The sequence below is a fragment of the Apium graveolens genome, chromosome 10, assembly GCF_009905375.1.
Source record: "Apium graveolens cultivar Ventura chromosome 10, ASM990537v1, whole genome shotgun sequence".
NCBI classification, from domain to species: Eukaryota; Viridiplantae; Streptophyta; class Magnoliopsida; order Apiales; family Apiaceae; genus Apium; species Apium graveolens.
In genome coordinates this window covers 191,410,838-191,431,605 of record NC_133656.1, presented here as the reverse complement: position 1 = coordinate 191,431,605, position 20,768 = coordinate 191,410,838, and the positions used below count along the sequence as shown (strand labels likewise).

Here is a 20,768-nt window from a genome sequence, read left to right as displayed (position 1 = left end):
GCAACGTACACGAGGCTGTTAAACAATGTGAAGAATCTCTAAATATAATGTTATACAATTTATACATTCAGTCACAAATATATGCTTCTTTAATGTTTCAACCAACTTATTTAGAGAAAATTGTACACGGTCCATAAGTATAAATTGGTCTTGGTCGCTTCAATGGATTACACTGAAGCTTAGAGCAAGACTGAACCCATATAGTTTATGCATACTTGCAAATCAATCCTAGCATTCCCTATAATTTCGAGTTACCTCCTTTATTCATCGTATCATTATTCATTTTTCTAAGAGAGGACCATCAAGTAAATTTATTTGAAATGAATTTCTATTTACAAGTCATTATATTTATCGGGTTTACTTAAAGGCATATCACCATCATGAAGTAGAAACTCCAATCCCGTGTAATTCCCAGTATTATTTAGTATCAAACACCCTAATTCATTATAATATATGTTGGCACGTGGATAATCAATTTTAAAAATTCTCATTTGACATGTAGACATAATAAACTAGCATTTATGAGTCAGTCGTGGTCATATTATAGTATATCGTGACCACATTCAAAGTGTAGTTTGTAAGAATCCTATACCATATTTGAATGTCATCAAACTATATTTTTTAGTATCATAAATAAAATTCATTATCTGGTAGTCCACGATTACATGTTAAATGAAAATTAATGAAACCGGTTACGCACGCATAATCCGATCAAAATGGACTTACGGGTGTCACATATGAGATAGCATATAGGCAACAAGGAGATTGGATGATTTTCGAAAGACCTCCCCGTCAAATGAAAAATCGATTGTAATGAAACTACTTAATAGCCACATTAATGAAATTAGATAATCATTTTTCTACCATTGATACATATTTATGTTAGAAACTAAAGTATGATAAATAATCACTTAAATATTTTAATTTTGATATAGTGATGTATCACCAGTACCCCACTATTATATTCACCCGTGAATGTAAACATACATGATTAAAATTGATAAACAGAAAAATAAAAATTATGGGGGAAAGACTTTGCAATCCCACCTCCCATATGGTTAAGGATCACATTAGCTCAACTCTCCAAATTATCTAAACAACCCCATGCATTCACAAATCCTGAATAATATAAAAGAAAATTGTATCACTAATTTTCTTGAATTAATATGCATTTTTATTTCTATGAATACATCTGTTAAAAATTAAAATCTATATTATCTAAGGACTTTTCATGATACATCATCATCTTAAAAAAATTAATTTAAATATAATGATGTACCATGAACATCCTCAAATTATATTGATTTGATAAACTATAACACATTTTTGTTTACAAATTTAAATATTTTTACACTATCATTATATGAGAGCTCTTCTTCCTATCATTATGTACAAGAATACATAAAAAGAATGATATTCTTTGATTTGCAATTTGACTATGAGGAACATAGATTGTGCACATATTTATAGTAGAATAAAGGGATTTAAAGAAATAAGGTCTATAACATGTACTATTGATTCCAAAGTGTAACTTATGTTTACAGTTGGATAACATCCAAGATTTTTTTTTTATAAATACTCATTTAAGTTGTGATTTTATTCTATACAAGAATACATAAAAAGAATGACACTCTTTGATTTGTAATTTGTGTATCAGGACCATAGATTGTGCACGTATTCATAGTAGAAATATACAGTGGAAAAATAAAATGCAATTTTTTACATATATTTAAATATAATGTTGTTAGACTTTTTTGTTATGACAATAATATGAAAGATACATTTTTTTTATTAAATATTATGTAATTTTAATTTATGTGAGGTATTTATATATTTAAAAATAAATTATTTGAATACAATGCACAATGTACAATGTAACTAACTGTTTTTAATATGTTACATGCAATGTAACTCAATAACAATATGAAACACATATTTTTAAATATTATGCAATTTTGGATATTAAGAGATAGTATACCCAAAAATAAATTATTTTAGTAGTAAGGGGCACAATTTTAAAAAAGGATAAGGACAAATAATAAATAAGTAGTAATATATGTATATGTATTTTTATCGAAAATATTTTATTTAAAGTCAAATAATAATTTTGAGACTATTAAGATATATGCATACTGATAAATAATTTCAATAATTAATGGTGGACATATGGGCTTTTTTGAAACTGGACTATACAAGTGTCCCTAATGAGCAGGTTAAATGACTAATTGTTGATTGGCCACCTTCAACACGATATTATTTTAAACTCTTTAAAAATAATTTGAATAGTTGTGTAAGTTTGCAAAGTTGTTTAATTTAAACTTGAATATATTTTATTTTTCTCAATAAAATTAAGATTTAAATGTTATTTAATCATATTATGAATGAAGCCACAAAATTTTGCTTCATCAAGTCACCAATGCCAAATTTTCCACAAAAGTTGTAGACATATGCCTCGAATTACTAGATGCTCTCTAACATTTTGATGGCTTAATCAATCAAGTATATTATAACTATTTACTTGTCAAACTTCTTTACTATCAATATTTTAGTAATCATTGTCAATTTTCCATTATTTACTTTAAGGATTACCATGATGAAGCCTTCACTAGTGCAAACTGGACTTTTAACGTCGGTTAAAACAACACTAAGGTGTCGGTCAAGTGGCGAAGTAAGTGTGGGAGACGCTATAGGTATGGACCTATAGCGTCGGTTAAACGAGCGACATAGAAACATTAATTGCGTCGGTTAAATGACACATGTCATAGGTTAATCAACCGACGCTATAGGTTGACTTATAGCGTCGGTGTTATATATATAACCGACGCTATTTGTGGCCTTGCAATGCGTCGGTTGGACAAAATGTCGACGCTTTTGGTTTGATTAATTGCGTCGATTATATCAAATGCCGACGCTATTGGTTCTCACCTGTTGCGTCGATCACTAAAATGCCGATGCACTTGCTTGTCACCTGTTGCGCTGGTTCACTTGTTTGTTAACCGACGCTATTGCTTCTCATCAATAGCGTCGGTTAGCTAGAATGCCGACGCTTTTTGTCACTGAAAAAATAATTTTTTTTCTTGTTTTCTATTGATATTTTATATATTTTATATAAACCTGTTTCATTATACAATTAATACTAGCATCCCAAAAATATAGTACAACAAACAATTAAATTGTACAACTTAGAAATTATATATTATAATAAATTTAGAAAATTTAAATATACCAATCTTGGAAGAAAAGTATATATTGAATTACAAATACTATCCAAATGTTTCTATTATGGCTCCCTTACTGATAAAATAACACATAATGTGTCTCCCCTAACAAGTACCTCAATATCTAAGTCCCCCTTTTTTGACACGAACATGAGATGCTTTTAAATGCTTGACCATCCCTTCTCATTTTTCTCTGAAATGTTCAATAAATAATAAATTCACAATCACAAAAATTATAACCAACACGAAGATTCTATATTTCAGTTAAATGTTTATAATAGCAAGGTAAGAAATGTTTTTATGCTTCTCCACATATATTGTAAACAAATAAAATCAACCAACACATCCAATTATAAAATGGTTATATGCTTCTATCAAGTACTTATAGCACAAATGGAGGATCTAAAAATTTAAAAGAATTACCTTGTTAGAAACATTCTAAAGTAAAAAATTGTGCCCAAAGCTCTCGTATCTCTTTAATTTCCTTTTTGGTATAGTTCCTTGAACCAAGACCCTTCAAAATATGAAAGAAAAGGTATTAAAAAAATATCTATTTGATCAATATTTGTAAAACAATGTGGATATTATTTTTCATACCACTTTCCAATTTATGGTGAAATATTTTTGAGAAAACATGATAATATCGTGCATGTACCTCATAACGAAAAAATCACACTCCGTGCCTCCTTCTTGTTGAGGACACTACACGTAAAGCAACATAATTTTTCAATTTATGTATAAAAAAACAAAAAAAAAAGATCAAACATGTAAACAAGTAATACCTGAACCTCAGAATGATGCCAGCGAAATTCTTTTCTATTATTCATTAATCCACCTTCTCGTACCTATAATTTATACGCCCTGTGAATTAAGCATACATCATTATTCACATTTATTATAAAATTAGAACAATAAATTATGCAAAACTAAAATTCATATTTAACTTACGTCAGGGAAGGTGTTGCCAAGCTTATTTTCCTTTCTTGTTTCAATGGATCAAACACATATATAGCGCTTTCCTTGAGACAAAACAGGAGCAACATCCAATGGTTGCTACAATGATACAAACATATGTATAAATATTTTGGATTACACTAGTAATAAAATTAGTGATAGAGACTTATTTTGTTCGTACTCTTGGATGTATGGTGCTAGGATAAAAGGTTTTTTTTTTATTTTCTACCAAAACATTTGTCATGTAATCAGCTGCTTCCCGTTGACGTTGATAGTCACGATTATGTGTTATGGCTAATCTAGATGGCAACATGAATCCAAATGTATCCTTGCACAAAGTGCTAACGTACCTACAAGAATTACATATCAAAAAAGCATGTGTGTTGATAGATTTTAAAGTAATTAAGGAAGAAAAAACTTGGTCTTACTTTAGAAATATTTCCAAAACGGATATTTTAACCAACTCATTTTCAAAAATTGATCAACATCTTCAGGCGTGATGTATATTGGATCCTCTCCATTTTCTTCATACTTAAAGACCTCACTTTTTTTAGTGGGAGGCCTCTTATTAAGCAAGAAACGTAGAGATCGACAATGCTCACTTGAGTGTATGTCATTATCAAGCAATGGTGGGGTTTTCTTTATAGGAGTCACTGAACCTTTGCTTTCAACTTTTTCTGGCACCTGCACATTTTTCTTGAGGCTAGTATCACTCTTCTTCTTCTCCAATAATATCGGCTCCTATAGTAAAAAACAATTACAAACATGAAAAACTGTAAATAAATGAGAAAAAAAATTCTGGAATAAACTTTCACCTCACAAGACATATACCTGCCCTAATGTCACAAGATCCTTCGGCCATTGAACAAAGCTACCCGCTGCATTTCCTACCGTCTCATGTTCATCACATGGCACAGGAAGTGGGGTTAGTTGATATTCAGCTACAACATCATCAACTGATACTTTGACATTGTGAGGCACAATCGGGCTATTATGTATCATATTAACCCCTCCACTATTTAATGGAAAAACAGTCCCCCTTGCTGCAATAACTCTCTTTTCCTCCAGATGTATCACCCAAAGACAACAAAGTGTTGGAGTGTGGAATACATATATTAGCACAAATACCAAATAAAAACTATCAAACCGCTAGAATCCTCTTTGTAAATTAAGAATTAACATTGAACCTTGGTGTTTAGATATTCCGAATAGAAAGGTTTATTTATTACCTTGAGATTTGTGAAATGATCTTCTCCATGTACCGAATCATGTACCGACTGACAACTACTTCGAATAATTTCATTTTTTGGTGTAGCAAAATTATTCACAAACTGATCACCTGAAATTGACACACCCATCTGCTTCAATTGATTAAATATACCTTCAAGCTTTGAATTCATCATTTCATTCATCTTCTCCTCAAACTCCTTATGAACTTTCTTAGTAATTTCTTGTGTAATTATGGCCAACTCATCTACGGAGACGAGGCCACTATGTTTAGTTTTCCTTGATCCAAATACATCTTTAATTTTGGCTCCTCCACCAACCCCTCTAACACGTCCTCCATGCTCCTTCTGACCAAGTGCACGTGACAAAATATCATCGTGGCCTTCTGGAGTCCATGACCCATCTGAAACCTGCCTCTGCAACTCTCCATGTTCATAATATTCATTAGAAAGTGAAGCAACATTAGCCTTCAGTACTATATGTAATTTAACACAAGAATAGTTTAGTAATTTACCATTTTGTCAAACACTTCCTTCGTCTTGTCATTTGGAAAGTAATAACCTCCGCCCTCCCGAGGTTTTGTACATGCTCTAATCCAATCATAGCTACGTCCGGTAAGCTCACTCGATAAAGCTGATGAATTAGTGGATTCATAACCGGTCAAAGAAGTTATTGGGTCATCAACACACCACTTTGTCCTTCTTGCCGCGTATCCACTAGGTCCAAGATAATGTACATGTTCATTATGTTGTTGACTTAATTTTGCTTTTTCACTTATTTCCTGTTTAACACAAAAAAAAGAGTTGTGAGTTAACTAGCAACATATGTATAATCTTTGAGGATGCCTGCTGCTAGATATTACCAGTTTAGTTTAATGATTATTTAGTAATCAATCATGATATAGTCACTAACATTTACTACAACATAGTTCAATCTGTGCATGATTAGTTTTAATTATCAATTCTAGATGATAAGTAAAGGCAGAAAATAAGACAGGGGAGAACCATAAACTTCCACAAGTAAACAAGACACCTGAGAATTTTAGGGCCAGCATTTTAATTACCTTAAACTCCTCTGTTTCACGTCTTTTTTAAAATAATTCCCACATCTCCTCGCTGATAAAATTGTATTTTTCACATGGATCATTCCCTTTGCGCAAGTAATTTTTGGTCAACTTACTCTTGAAATCCCTCAATTGCTTCCCTGCTCTTTCTAAGACATTCTTTTTACGCGAATCATCCAATTTCCAACAACCCTGAACATAAAGATACAAAGAAAATATTTCAGATAAAAGAATCTGGATTTCAAATATACAGAGAAAATATTTCTGATAACAAATTTCCTGACAAAATACAATAACAAAATATAAATCTACTTCCCGACAAAATCCAAAATACAAGACCACCTTAAATACTCATTCTTTTAGACTATATGTTGTTCTCACAGTAAAAGACATCGGGATTATGATAAGTCCTACAGTATAATAAAAGAGAATAAGCTATACACATAGATATTTTGAAATTTAGAGATCTTGTAATCCTTGCAAACAAACATTGCCTACGAGAAGCAATCAAGCAGAGTATACATTTGCCCTAATATACCAGAGATTAATTAAAATCCATAAGGTAAATTGATAATTTCCCACGACCCTAAAAGAATATGTTCAGGAAGAGGTAGCACTGAACTTATCATTTCTTTGTACTCTATTTTTAAATCTAAAAGATTTCCTGCATACAAATTGATTATGTTGTTCATGTGACAGCATGTTGAAGTTAATAGACTGGCCAAAGGTCGACCACTGGATAACTTGGAGTTTCTACAGTGGCTGAAACATTATTGCGACTCTGTAACTGGTGGAATGATGAACGAGTACAACCTTCATTGCCATTCAGGAATAATAATCCTGTTGAGTGCAGAAGTAAGTTGGGAAGGAAAAGAGTTTGAAAAATTTAACAAGAACTGTAAGTCACTACAAGCAAACAACTCACATAACTCTGACTCGTGGGTGTTGATAAAAATTCTGGTTAGCTCAAAATATGTTCATCTAAAGTGGCTGTAATTTGTAATTATTCAATTACAAATTTAAGTTTTAGTTATAATATTTGCTGCAAGGAACCAAGCAAGGAAAAGTACTTGTGCCCGCAATTAGGACTAATTTTGTGGGGGAGAGAGAGCATTTGATGAAAGAGGTAATTTGTTTCAAACTCTTGAGTCATATTCTCCAGGATTTAGGATCTACCACGTAGGAATAGGTCATATACATAATATCAGCTTGTTAAATATGATCAAGCCTTTTTGGCTTGAGGAGACAATGATGGCTGAGAAAATAGCTCGCTCTTTTGATTCAAACACGAAAACACATCAATATACAGCAATTGACTAGTGGCTGGTTATAGAAACCTTTTCTAGATTCAGGGGGGACTAGAGGCTGCTGAAGAAGAGGTACCTGACAAAAGAAACATTCCTGATTGTCTAAATCCTGTCGCCTTCCCTGATTCTCTTTCTTTTTTGTGTAAAATTAATATACCAAATCAATCATATCTCATCTTAAGCAGGATCTTGAAAGCGAAAGTCCACAGCCATTCAAGTTTGCGGGCATTGGTGGACTTTCAGAGTTCCTTGGGTATGTTACATGGATATATAGCTTACTGTATTTTGTTTGTGTACATATATACATGTATACACACATATAGAAAAGAGGTAGATTCTTTGTTATTTCAGATACATTGTCAAGATTATGGGTTCAATACTACTTCTAGTATTACACGTTGCGATTCAACACGGGCCTCACATGGAATATAGGTGGCTTCTACACAAACATATCTTATTTAGAGAGAAGCAAGAAATTATAACTGTTGCTAAACTTCCATCTTCTTTGACATAACATTCTTATTAGTCAAACTTCTATTCGTATATACACATTGTTATTAGTGTGCATGAGCTTATGGCATATAGAAATGTATATTGATGTGTTTTTAGTGACAAACATCCACAATTAGTCAATTGCTGTATATTGGTAAAAGATTAGAAAAAATGCAGAAAGTAACTATACAAAGAAGCTCCTTGTGCATGTACTATTAGTGAATATGTTATATATCAAAACTCAAAACATCTACCAACTAATACAATCTTGTTTCTTATGACTTCATTTCAACAATTTTACTATTAGGCACAGTCTACAGGTTTCACAAGGAAAAATATTCTAAAACAACATTATATTCACTGGAAACCAGTCTACAGGCACAGTCTACAGGTTTTACCATAAAGGCGAAAACAGAGCATATATTATATTCACTGGAAAAAGTACTACCTAGTAACCAATTACAAAAAATCAAACAAACAAAAAATCAAACAACAATTAGGCAGGGTTTCAACTTCCAAGCCAAGAATATAATGTGTTTCCGACAAAGAATAAACATGTGAAGATGATGAATGCTGAGAAAATGCAACAGAATGGCAGGCTATACTCAGGTTACAGAACGGCATTAGAAAGCATCAAACAGAAAGATCAATAAAAATCAATCAGGTATGAAGAAGAGCAAGTCTAATTAAATAAGAAGTGTAGAAGCTTGATTATAAGCTTACTGTACACTAAACACAAGCATGCGAAAAAAAGGTTTAAAGCAAATAGATAAGCTCCTCAGTCTCTGTTATAATATCCTCAGGCCTCAGTCTTCAGACCCCCTAGCCCCCCACCCAACCCCACCCTTCCCTTTATATCCATTATTTCTCACTTATTTTTTAATAGGAAGTTGTTCAATCTTTTTCAAGACATTCAACAAAAAAACCAGCAGATATATCATACATGTGTAATATCAGAAGGTCACACCTGCTATTTACAGTAGTTTTAGTTAAATATTAATGTTTGTACCTTAATATCATCCCACATGGCATCTTTCAGTCCTTGATCAACTTGATCCCAACTCTCGATATTAATATCGACTTGTACTCTGGCCACTGATCCTATATAACTCCTGAAATCTTTAAGCATGTCCCCGATTGGGTCACCATATTCGTCGAAAGAAATTCTACACTCCAAGTTCTGATTTACCATCCTTCTTTTAAGTTTTGTGCACAACGTCGGACCTCTGGTCCTTTTCTTGGATACTCCTTTAGAATTCTGCTCGGTATTATCTTGGTCTTGATCCATGTAAAACACCTAAAATATAATAAAGGAGACAAGAATCTGTTATAATGTATACCCAAACCAGCATAAAAGAACCACAAAGCTACACCTGATATAGATAAAACAACAAGTTTTGGTTTATATTTAAAAGACAGAAATATTCATAAGGAAGACCAGACCATTAAAAATGAAACCTTAACTTTTCAGAATCTGTGTTTTAGTTGATCTAAAAAGAATGCAAGGGAGATGGGATAAAATTTACTAAAACAAAGGAATGGAAATATAGATTCCAACAGAGTCCAACCCGAAAGACAAAAGTCACTATCTATAGATAAACATCACCTTCTTTACACAAAGTTATTTCAACTCATAATTGACCATCAATCCATTGACCTTCATCATGATCGTTACGTGCATAATTTGTATCTACATTGTCTTCCCTAAGTGTGGTTTGTATTCCAACTGAGAAAGGGGAATTCTCGTCAAATTGATTATATTCTTCCTCGTCTTCGACATTATCAATACCAATAATACGCCGCTTACTTTGAAGAACAATCGACCACCTATGATCAGCGGGATCTCTTACATAGAAAACCTGCTTAACTTGTGTAGCAAATATGAACGGATCATCTTCATGACCAAATCGATCAAAGTCTACCAAAGTGAAGCCCGACTCATCCACCCGAACACCACGACGAATATCGAACCATTTACACCTAAAGAGAGCAACTTTGAAATCTTTGTAGTCAAGCTCCCAAATTTCTTCGATCACCCCATAGTATGACTTCTTTATATCTCGCGATGTGATAGAATTTCCTCTTTAAAATTCTGTTGATGAAGCTTCTACAGATACCCCGCTATTCTGCACAGTGCTCTTGTCATCTTGACACTTTGTGTAGAAAGTATACCCATTAACATCAAATGCTTGGTAAGATCTCACGGGTATGTCAGGGCCATATGCTAACCATTTCAGTGTATTGGAAACGCTGGAATGATTTTCTGAATATTGAGACATCACTCAATTTTTAAACCATTTATCAAACGATCGGTTGTGTTCACTTGTAACCCATTTTCCACTCTTCGAAGGATGCATTTGTCGAATCTCGACTATGTGCTCTTGTAAGTAAGGATTAACTTCTGTCATGTGTTGCAATACAAAGAGATGGGCTTTATCAAGCATTTCGGCACTGGGAGAGATCATTTTGTGGCCCAATGTCCCTTGTCCTTGAAGTCTTCCTTCGTGACGAGATCTTGGAATTCCAACTGAATCAGTAGATGCTAAATAGTCTGTGCAAAATTCAATGGTCTCTTCAACCGAATATCCTTCAACTATGCTGGCTTCAGGTAGATATCGATTTCTCACATATGCTTTTAAGATACACAAGAATCTCTCAAAAGGATACATTTGACGCAAATATAAAGGACCACAAATTTTAATCTCTCTCACAAGATGCATAACTAAATGGACCATAATGTCAAAGAATGAGTGTAGGAAATACATTTCAAATTCACAAAGTGTGACAATAATATCAGCTTGCAACTTATCCAATGTCATGGGATCAATGACCTTACTGTTTATAGCATTAAAAAAGTAACACAATTTCGTGATAACCACTCTAACGTATTTTGGTAATATGCCTCGAATTGTAATCGGTAGTAGATGTTGCATTAACACATGACAATCATGTGACTTCATACCGACCAACTTCAAATCTTTCATTGAGACAAAAATTTTAGGGTTTGAGGAATATCCAGATGGAACTTTCACACCAGATAAACACTCACAGAAGCTAATTTTCTCTTTCCTTGACAAAGTATAACACGCCGGAGGTAGATATGCACGTTTACCAGATTGTTGTGGTGCTAACTCTGCTCGTACACCCATCTCTTGCAGGTCTAATCTGGCTTTCACCCCATCCTTTGTCTTACCAGGTATATTCAAAAGTGTTCCGGTAATGCTTTAACAAACATTTTTTCGATATGCATAAAATCAAGACAGTGTCTAACTTGTAAGTGCTCCCAATATGGAAGATCCCAAAATATAGATCTTTTCTTCCAAATACTACTGGTGGTTGGCTTTTTATACAGCTTCCCAAGTACAATATCAATATTTTTAACTCGTTCAAACACCTCATTCCCGGTTAGAGGCAAACGAGCCACTCGAGTCTCGATAGTCCCATCAAAAGACCTTTTCCTCTTACGATAAGGGTGAGCAAGGGGAAGAAATGTACGATGACCCATGTATACATTTTTTTTGCAATTTTTTAGATGAATGTCAGTAGTGGAATCTTCACAAATCGGACATGCATTAGCTCCTTTAATAGTGTACCCTAAAACGTTTCCATAGCCAGTAAAATCACTTATGTTGCAAAAAATCACGGCACACATGGTAAAATCTGCTTTCTTGTATGCATCATACACCTTCTCGCCTTGATCCCACAATAACTTCAGATCTTCAATAAGTGGCTGAAGATATACATCTATGTTATTTCCGGCTTCTTTAGGACCGGGGATGAGCAATGTCAACATGATATACTTGCGTTTCATGCATAACCAAGGAGGCAAGTTATAAATTGTTAGAAGAACTGGCCAAGTGCTATGTTGAGAGCTTAGAGTGCGATATGGGTTCATGCCATCTGCAGAAACTCTAAGTCGAAGATTTCTGGCTTCTTGACCAAATTCCGGGAACTTTCTATCAATAGTTCTCCATTGTGGAGAGTCAGCAGGGTGTCGGAGCATCCCATCTGATTTTCTTCCTTCCATGTGCCACCTGATAAGCTTTGCATCATTGATATTTGTAAACATGCGTTTAAATCGTTCCACTATGGGAAAATACCGTAAATCCTTCACGGGGGGCCTCTTCTTGTGACTAGTAGAAGAATTACTTCCCTCCCGCTTGTACCTAGAGGCTCCGCACTTTGGACATGTGTGCAGATGTTCATGCTCATTTCGAAACAGTACACAATCATTAGGACATGCATGAATCTTTTTTACATTCATACCCATCGGACACAGTATCTTCTTTGCCTCATAGGTAGAAGTGGGAAGCTCGTTATTTGGAGGAAGCATGTCTGATAGAAGTTTTAGCATTTCCGTGAAACTCTTATCACTTCACCCGTTTTTTACTTTGAGCTTACACAACTTCAAGGTCGTTGATAACCTTGTAAACCGATCAGTGCACCCTGGATAGAGAAGTTTTTTGGAATCACCAACCAAGTTCTCAAGAACTTTCGGTTCGTGCATTAGAAGATCTTCAACATCGTGGATCATCTCATCAACCATATCATTTTCCTCATCATCTTCTTTATTGATAGGAATACTATCTCTATTACTTCCATAATCTTCATCAGGTTTATTTGTATTTTCAGAATGTATTCCTTCGCCATGCCAAATCCACTTAGTATAATCATTCATGAAACCATGACGAAATAGATGATCACGCACTGTCATAGCACTAGGATACTTTTTTAAATTAAAACAATCACGACATGGACAGGTGATCATGTCTTCTTTTCCTAATTCTATTTTTTTTCTTTACATTTAGCTCCGCACATTCAATGAACTTGTCAACTCCATCAACATACTCCTCTGATATACGTGGTATTTTGTACATCCATGTATGGCGATCCATTTTAGATTTCTAAACAATATACATAAGACAGGCAACATTTTTAATATCATTTTTGTTAGACAAAATTTAGGAAAGCTGATATTTTATTCAAAGGAAGAGCTAGGAAAGCTGTCAAATATCAAGAAGAAAGTGATACAGAGAGTGAAAGTAATTTGATTCATTATTTTAAAATGATGTGCTTCGCAAGTGGCTAAATTCTTCAGTATCTTCCAGGTTCTTTTTTTATGTTTTGACTTTATACTATATTTTACTATGAAATCTACAGACCTTGTTTGTTAGTACATTCTAATATTTTTCCAATTTCTCTAATTTTTTTTTTATATCATAAAATTATTTAGGGATTTTTACTATGTACGGGATTCGATATGTTCTATTATTAAAAAAAAAGTAATTTGTTACTTTAAACATCATGGTCAGTTGAGAATCTTGGGACACTAATTCCTATCATAATATCTATTTATGAAGTTTGTTCGGTCAATGCAGCTGATTCTGAGCCCGAGTCTGCAGAATCTTATGATGAATTTCAGATATGCCAGATTTGTAAATCAGAAACGGTACTCTCATCTAAATCATTACTGAGTTGTTTGAGTATCATTGGTACCCGTATATATTGTGATCTTTTATCCTTCATTGTAGGAAAGGAAAAAATTGCTCCAATATTCATGTTGCAAACAGCTCATACCAATAATATACAACTAACATACCAATAATATACACCAAGACACATACCAATATACTTCTTTAAATCTTAAATTCAGAATTTTTTTTCTTATGAGACCTTTATCAAACAGTTTGCAATCAACTTGTATATGTAGATACATACAACACTGTGGTTTAAATTTCTTGTATATGTAGATACATACAACTCTGTGATGTAAATTTACCTGAAAGGAGTTCGATTTTGTTGACTGACCGTCTCTGTCGCCGCCGGTGAATAGTGTTCGTCGCTGGCTCCGTGGGGGTTCTGTTTCTGAGTCTCATGTGGTATTCTTTCTGTTCTAATTTAAATTGTATATGAAAAGTGTTAAATTGTTTTCTATTTCAAATAAAAATTGTTTTCTATTTAAAATATAATATACATAACTGCGTTCTATTTTAACTTTTTTTCTATTTCAAATAAAAATTATTTTCTATTTCAAATATAATATGCATATATGTGTTCTATTTTAAATTATTTTCTACTTCAAATATAATATGCACATATGTATTTTATTTTAAATATAATAAATATTATCAAAACGACTATTAACTAAATTTTTATTGTTTTGTTTTTAATATAATAGTATAGATGGATACGATAATTCTTTTATAAATATTATTTATTAGTTTCTTTGTAATAATTAGTTAGTTATTTTAAATTTTTGTTTTTCAAATTATTTAAAAAAAATACTCTCTTGGAGCTTAATTATCAAATAATACTTGTACATATTTATTCTATACAATTATATGATTAATGGTCATTATTGTTATTTATTTTGCTTATTCGATAAATATCAACGTTTTTTTTTTGTATATTGTATTCGCTTAGTAGTAATTTTTTATTTATTTTTAAATCAATATATAATATAATTAATGTATCTGTAAAGATGAAAATTTTGATTCATGTTAAAAAAAATTAATATGAAAGATTTTTTCAAAAAAGACGTATTATTACTACTACAAATTTACACTTGCATAGCATTTTATTGACACTTAAATAACACATTTTGAAACTCAATACAAGTAGGTGTCATCTAAGTACAATTAAAGGTAGGGGTGTACACGGTTTGGCCAACCCGACCAATCCAAACCGAACGGACCGTATTTCGGCCGAACCAAACCGATTTTTTTCAACTCGATATATAGTTGGGTTGAAAATATGTCAACCTGATTTAATTGGGTTGGATATGGTTTTCGATAATTTTAAACCAATCCAACCCAACCCAATTAAAATATATATGTACATGCTAATAAGTTAATCCAAAATTATGTTTAGGCCATTTACATAGATCCATATATTTAATAAACCGATCAAACCGATCCAAACCGAACCAAACCGAAGTATACAAATTGGTTTGGGTTACAAATTTAAACGGTTTGGGTTGGTTTGAAATTTTGAAAACCCGAACTAATTGGGTTGGGTTGCTAAATTCTCCCAACCCGCCCAACCCGATCCGTGTACACCCCTAATTAAAGGTGTCATCTAAGTACAATTAATTGGACAATGTTTTGAAGGTGCTATGCAAGTGATGTATTCAAAATATTACATCACTTCAATAGCTCAAATTCGATTTAAAAGTTCGGGACCAAGCTCTGATTTGATCGATCTTTTACTTTTACGCTTAAAATTCGACTCATAAAAAGTTTAATAGGCTCAAGTTCAATTCGAAAACTCGTATCACTTTCAATAAATGTCAACAAAAATTAAATATGATCGATTTGGCTCGAGTTCAATTGGATCAAATCTATTAAAATTGAAACATATAATTTTAAAAATCAAAATAATATTTTAAAAAATATTGCTTTAATCAAATTTATTATCAAGTCAAATATAAATATTTTACGAGCCGATTCTCGTTTTCGTATTAAGTTCTAATAACAAAGTCCGAAACTCCTTTCTCTGTGCACTCCAGTGCAAAACACAAAAAAGCTTCAAACTTCACCAACTTTGCCATCCATCTCATCCATCACCAAAAACTTTTCTATGGTGACAGGGGGTGTGCGGGGAATTCGTATAGTTATAGTGTTTTGATGGCGGTGTATTGTGAGGTTGAGAGGATGGGGGATGCTTTGAGGGTGTGGGAAGAAATGGGGATGAAGGGTTTGGAGCATGATTTGGTTGCTTATAATACGATAATTGGGGGGTTTTGTAAGGTTGGCGAGGTTAAGAGGGCTGAGGAGTTTTTTGGAAAGATGGAGTTAAATGGGGTCGATGGTAGTTGTGTTACGTATGAGCATCTTGTTAGTGGATATTGTAAGATTGGGGATGTTGATTCGGCTTCGCTATTGTACAAGGGAATGTGTAGGAAAGGTTTTAGACCAGAGAATTTTACAGTTGATGAAGTGATTAACGGACTTTGTGGGAAGAATATAGTTTCTGAAAAGTTAGAGTATCTAATGGTTGTTGTCAAGAAACTTGATAGTGTTCCAAAGAATACAATTATGAGTTTTGCTTCAAATGTCATGTGTTCTTATTTCACCAGTCAAAAGAGGACCCTTTATTTGAGCATCCAGGTCATAAACACCCATTAGCCTTAATCGAGCATCCATCCTCATTCAAATGTTATGCTTGCAAAGTAAATGATAATACATTAGACTCGTCTTATAGATGCACCAAATGTTAGTTTTGGATTCACAAAAGTCTGTGCGAAGTTGCCTAGAGTGATCGAGGATCAACCTTGGCCAGGTAAAATGTTATTAGCATATAAGCGTAGTGACCCAGTCAAGCTTTTCCAGTGTGATGGATGTGAAGTTTTGTGCAATGGTATATCTTATAGCGATGGCTTTACGTTGCTTCTTCATATTGGATGTGTGACCCTACCCAAAAATATCAAACACGAAGCTCACCCTCACCAACTCAATCATATTTTCGAAAGTGATTCACATCGGGCTAATTGTAATGCATGCGATTGGTGTTATCATCCATCTAGGTACACATGTGAAAAGTGCAGATTCAATATATGTGCAGAAAGTATTAGAAGGGCAAGAACATACAAACACAGATGGGATCCTCACCCCCTGGACTTGATATATGATGTTGGCATGGTCGAATAAAATGAGCATGAGTTTGACTGTGAGTTTTGCTCTAAAGAAATCAACACAAACAATTGGTCCTATCATTGCGGTAAGTGTGATCTTTCATTCCATACTTGTTGTATTTTAGAGTCATCCTATAGCGAGTACAAAAATATAAAGTTTGGGGCTACTGATGAAATAATTAAAGACAACCTCCATCCCCACGCACTCATATTTGTTTCGAACAAAAAGGCCCGGCACTGTAAGCACTGTAAAAAGGAAAGATGTGGTAAACCGGTCCTCCAGTGTGCACCATGTAATAGTACCATACTTTGCTACCGACACTAGGGGTGGTGTGGTCTCGTAGACAATTTGGTAATACACTCACGCTTGTTTGCTCAGCCCTCAGCGCTGTAAAATGGAAAGCCTTCGTAAAGAGGTCCTCCAATGTGCACCATGTAATAATACCATAATATGCTACCGGTGGGGGTGGTGTGGTCTCGCAAACAAGTTAAACAGGAGAAGAGAATTGGAAAGTTTATTATGAAGTTAGTTTTGTCTGATCCGTAACATGAGCCGTAAATCTCAATATTATCCCAGCTATACACTCAATAAATCTTTAGATATCGGTGATGTATGATCGGACTTGCTGTGCAGATATGGGCAATTGGCGTCATTCCGACATCCCCTGGGAGTGTTAAAGTACGTGCACGACTTCTGATGCCGATTCGCTGTAGATGATCCTTGCCCAACTATTTGAGTGTTTGCACACAACGAAGAGCAGTTCATGGGAGGGGTTGAGTGACTAAAGGCGGCTATCATATTAGGAGCAGCCTGCTGGTTGACCATTAGCAATGTAACCAAATAATTGACTAAAGGATTCAGACCCATTGATGTTACGAGTTGTGTCCCCGGCATAGGTATCAGAGCAGTTTGTCCTTAGACAGGGTACGGGTGCATCTGGAGTAGAGGTGAATTCCTATGCAGAAGGGATGGCAGCCCATTTGGTGGTGGCTGTAGGCTTGCAGTTTGTGGCAAAGAAAATGTAGCCACTGGTGATATTGGAGGTTCCATTCTCATACCAGCGATAGTTCCATTGTCACTGATTGGACTCTCAATCTCCATATCCGATTCCCAGTTGGTACTTGGTGAGGAATACAGAGGTGACATTGGGGCCATTGTTGCTTCTGGTGATGGTATGCCATTGTTAATTAGACTCTTATTGCTGCTTGATGTGACCATTGAAGAAACGGTTATTGGAGGGGCAGAGGATTCACCAGTAATACAATGTGAATTATGTCCAGGAGCTGTATTTTCCCTTGGAAAGGTAAATAACGATTCAGGAATGGTTGCGATAGCACTGGCACATGACCTCCCTTTAGCTATCGAATCACATATTTTTTTTCAGCTTGTCGACGTCTCCTGGGTTCTGTAGGACACGCGCTAGCAAGTCCAGGTCAAAAACATCCTGAGCAGGCACCGAAGATGTCCAAGCAATGGGTTTCGGGATGACCACTCCAGTATTTTATCAGACACGGTAAAACTGATCAGGATTTTTGCTTGAAACTGATTTTGTTGCTTCAATTCCAGTGAAACTTTGCCCGCTCAAAAACTTACGAACAGTATCTGTGTTGAGCCATTGCATGAACATGCCCAAACCAACTGCAGGTTCACCTTGCCCCAATGTCAAGCCATTTAAAGCATTTACGGCATCAATTGCGAGGGCCATTAAGTCCTCCAATGTGAACCATGTAATAGTACCATAATATGCTACCGGTGGGGGTGGTGTGGTCTCGCAAACATGTTAAACAGGAGAAGAGAATTGGCAAGTTTATTATGAAGTTAGTTTTGTCGGAGAATGTTAATTTCGAGACGGTCAAGGCTGTTTATCAAGACAATGTGTTGACTGTTCCGGTGGATAAGTTGCCACCTCCAGAGCCGAAGAAGCCTAAGATCATGGAGCTGAAGATTTCTTGATTGATGATGCTTTAACATTTATTTTGACATGCTCTTTAGTTTTCAAAAGTTGCTGATATGTGCAAGTTTCTTATATAGTTCAAAAAAATTATGAACTGAGATTTTATTACCTGTAAGTTGTTGAGTATGTGCAAGTTTCTTATATAGTTGATGAGTGATTAAGATATATAATCATCTGATCGGTAACATGATCGGTAAATCTCAATATCATTCCAGCTATACGGTCAATAAATCTTTAGATATTGGTGATCAATGATTAAGATAGATATGTTACCATAATAATTCCCTACAGATTGCTTGAGTTTTATTAATCTGCCTCTTATCTGATTACTGGTCTTTTCCTACTTCTGATTGTAGCATCAGTACAAATCGTCTTAGTGCTTTTGAGTGTGTAGTGACTTACCTGGGGCTGGTTTGCATAGTTACAGATAGTTATGGGGCTTCTTACCATGCACTCTCAATCATAAGCAAAAATTAAATTTACAGAAGACTTGGTTGAAAACCAGAGATATTTTTGGTAAAATATCAATTCTTTTGTAACTATAAAATTATTTTATTAATTTAGAGTTTAGTATATATCATAGATATTTAATTTTCTACTATTTTATAATGATAGTAATAATACCCATCCACAATTTTATTAATTTTATTTCATATTTTTAACTATACTTAAATTTTTTATTATTTAATTTTTTTCTTAAAATTATTTTAAAAAAATAACAACCTATAGCGTCGGCATTCAGAAGACGACGCTTTAAAGCAAATCTACAGCGTCGACAATTACACGTCGACGCTCTAAACCAAATCTGTAGCGTCGGCATTTACAAGCCGATGCTATAAACCAAACCTAAAGCGTCGGTATTTTAAATGTCGACGTTGTACGTATAAGTTACAGCATCAGCATTATAAAGACCGACGCTATAAAGGATTTTAGGCGTCGGCGTTTTAAAGCCCGACGCTACAGATTGTCAAAAGCATCAGTTATATCAATGACCGACGTAACAGATCATGCACAAATGCCTTAAGGCATCGGTTAAAGTTACAACCGATGCTTCAAGTGTGTTTAAGCATCGGTTGTATATTCAACTGACGCAAAAAGTGCGACGCTAAAAGTCCAGTCTGTACTAGTGCTTGCATTATTTCTTGTGGTAGCTTTTTTATATAACTTAACACATAATTAATATAATATATATTTTAATAATTAGATAATCAAATTAATATATGGGGGTGATAAATATGGCCAAATCTTTTAATGGTCTTATATGATGATACCTTACGAAAGGTATTATGATGGCATTATTGTTTAATCATAGAAACTTTCTTGTGATTCTCCTCAGAATAGAGAAATCAATAATGATACACGTGTAGTCTTTAGAACATCTTAGATGCATCTATCATCTAAATGAGGGAACACGGTCTTTTGATGTTTGTATATAAAGTTTACACGGTACTGATGAGTAACTGTAAGCCTCCTTGCAAACACGAATTTTGTTGGATATGCCTAGGACCGTGGAATACACATGATCATAAGGCGAGTATCAGTATTAGGAGACTGTGATAAGGGGGGTGTTGGATTATTTATTAATCTAAATGTATTATTATGTTTTTTCTTTGAATAAGTCAGTTGCCTGGCAAGTAGTTGCAGACACTCAGTTACTTAGTTTCAATAATAACGTTTAGTGTATTCTTTTTCATGTAAGTCTGTAATCCACCAGCTTTGAGTTAAGTAAAACCAAGTTAGCTGATATTTGTGTTCATTGCAGTTTCATTTTATTTAATAGGGGGAATGTGAAGTTTTTAGGCTTAGAGCTTCGGCTCGGGAATACATCAATAGATATGTTTATTATTATGAAAGGTGGGGTGCAAATGAAAAGTCAAGAGAAAAAGAATTAGCAGATCTAAGCGAGATAAAATTAAGAAA

General features: G+C 34.1%; 1 protein-coding gene across 15 annotated transcripts; it reads right to left on the bottom strand.

Moving 5' to 3' along the window:
* Positions 1-3,173: 3,173 nt before the first annotated feature.
* On the bottom strand, positions 3,174-14,170 carry LOC141692428 (uncharacterized). Of its 15 annotated transcripts, XR_012562815.1 has the most exons (12): positions 14,041-14,135; positions 9,271-9,634; positions 6,463-6,654; positions 5,914-6,180; positions 5,004-5,815; positions 4,601-4,913; positions 4,354-4,522; positions 4,167-4,271; positions 4,001-4,079; positions 3,874-3,920; positions 3,642-3,732; positions 3,174-3,411 (listed from the first exon to the last, which is right to left on the bottom strand). XR_012562815.1 is itself a non-coding variant. In XM_074497268.1 (11 exons), exons 5-7 carry the CDS (start codon positions 5,172-5,174, stop codon positions 4,467-4,469), a joined length of 366 nt encoding a protein of 121 aa, XP_074353369.1. In that variant the 5' UTR covers positions 5,175-5,815; positions 5,914-6,180; positions 6,463-6,654; positions 9,271-9,558; positions 14,041-14,170; the 3' UTR covers positions 3,642-3,732; positions 3,874-3,920; positions 4,001-4,079; positions 4,167-4,271; positions 4,354-4,466. The 15 variants fall into 15 exon arrangements, 13 of the variants coding, with proteins under 13 accessions (XP_074353369.1, XP_074353370.1, XP_074353361.1 ...); XR_012562816.1 differs by lacking the exon at positions 9,271-9,634 and having other exon boundaries at positions 14,041-14,157; XM_074497268.1 differs by lacking the exon at positions 3,174-3,411 and having other exon boundaries at positions 4,775-4,913; positions 9,271-9,558; positions 14,041-14,170.
* Between the last annotated feature and the right edge of the window lie 6,598 nt (positions 14,171-20,768).

Bases quoted from the DNA above. Each gene is read 5' to 3' on its own strand.
- LOC141692428 (XM_074497258.1), bottom strand. From the start codon at position 12,615: ATGCTAAAACTTCTATCAGACATGCTTCCTCCAAATAACGAGCTTCCC.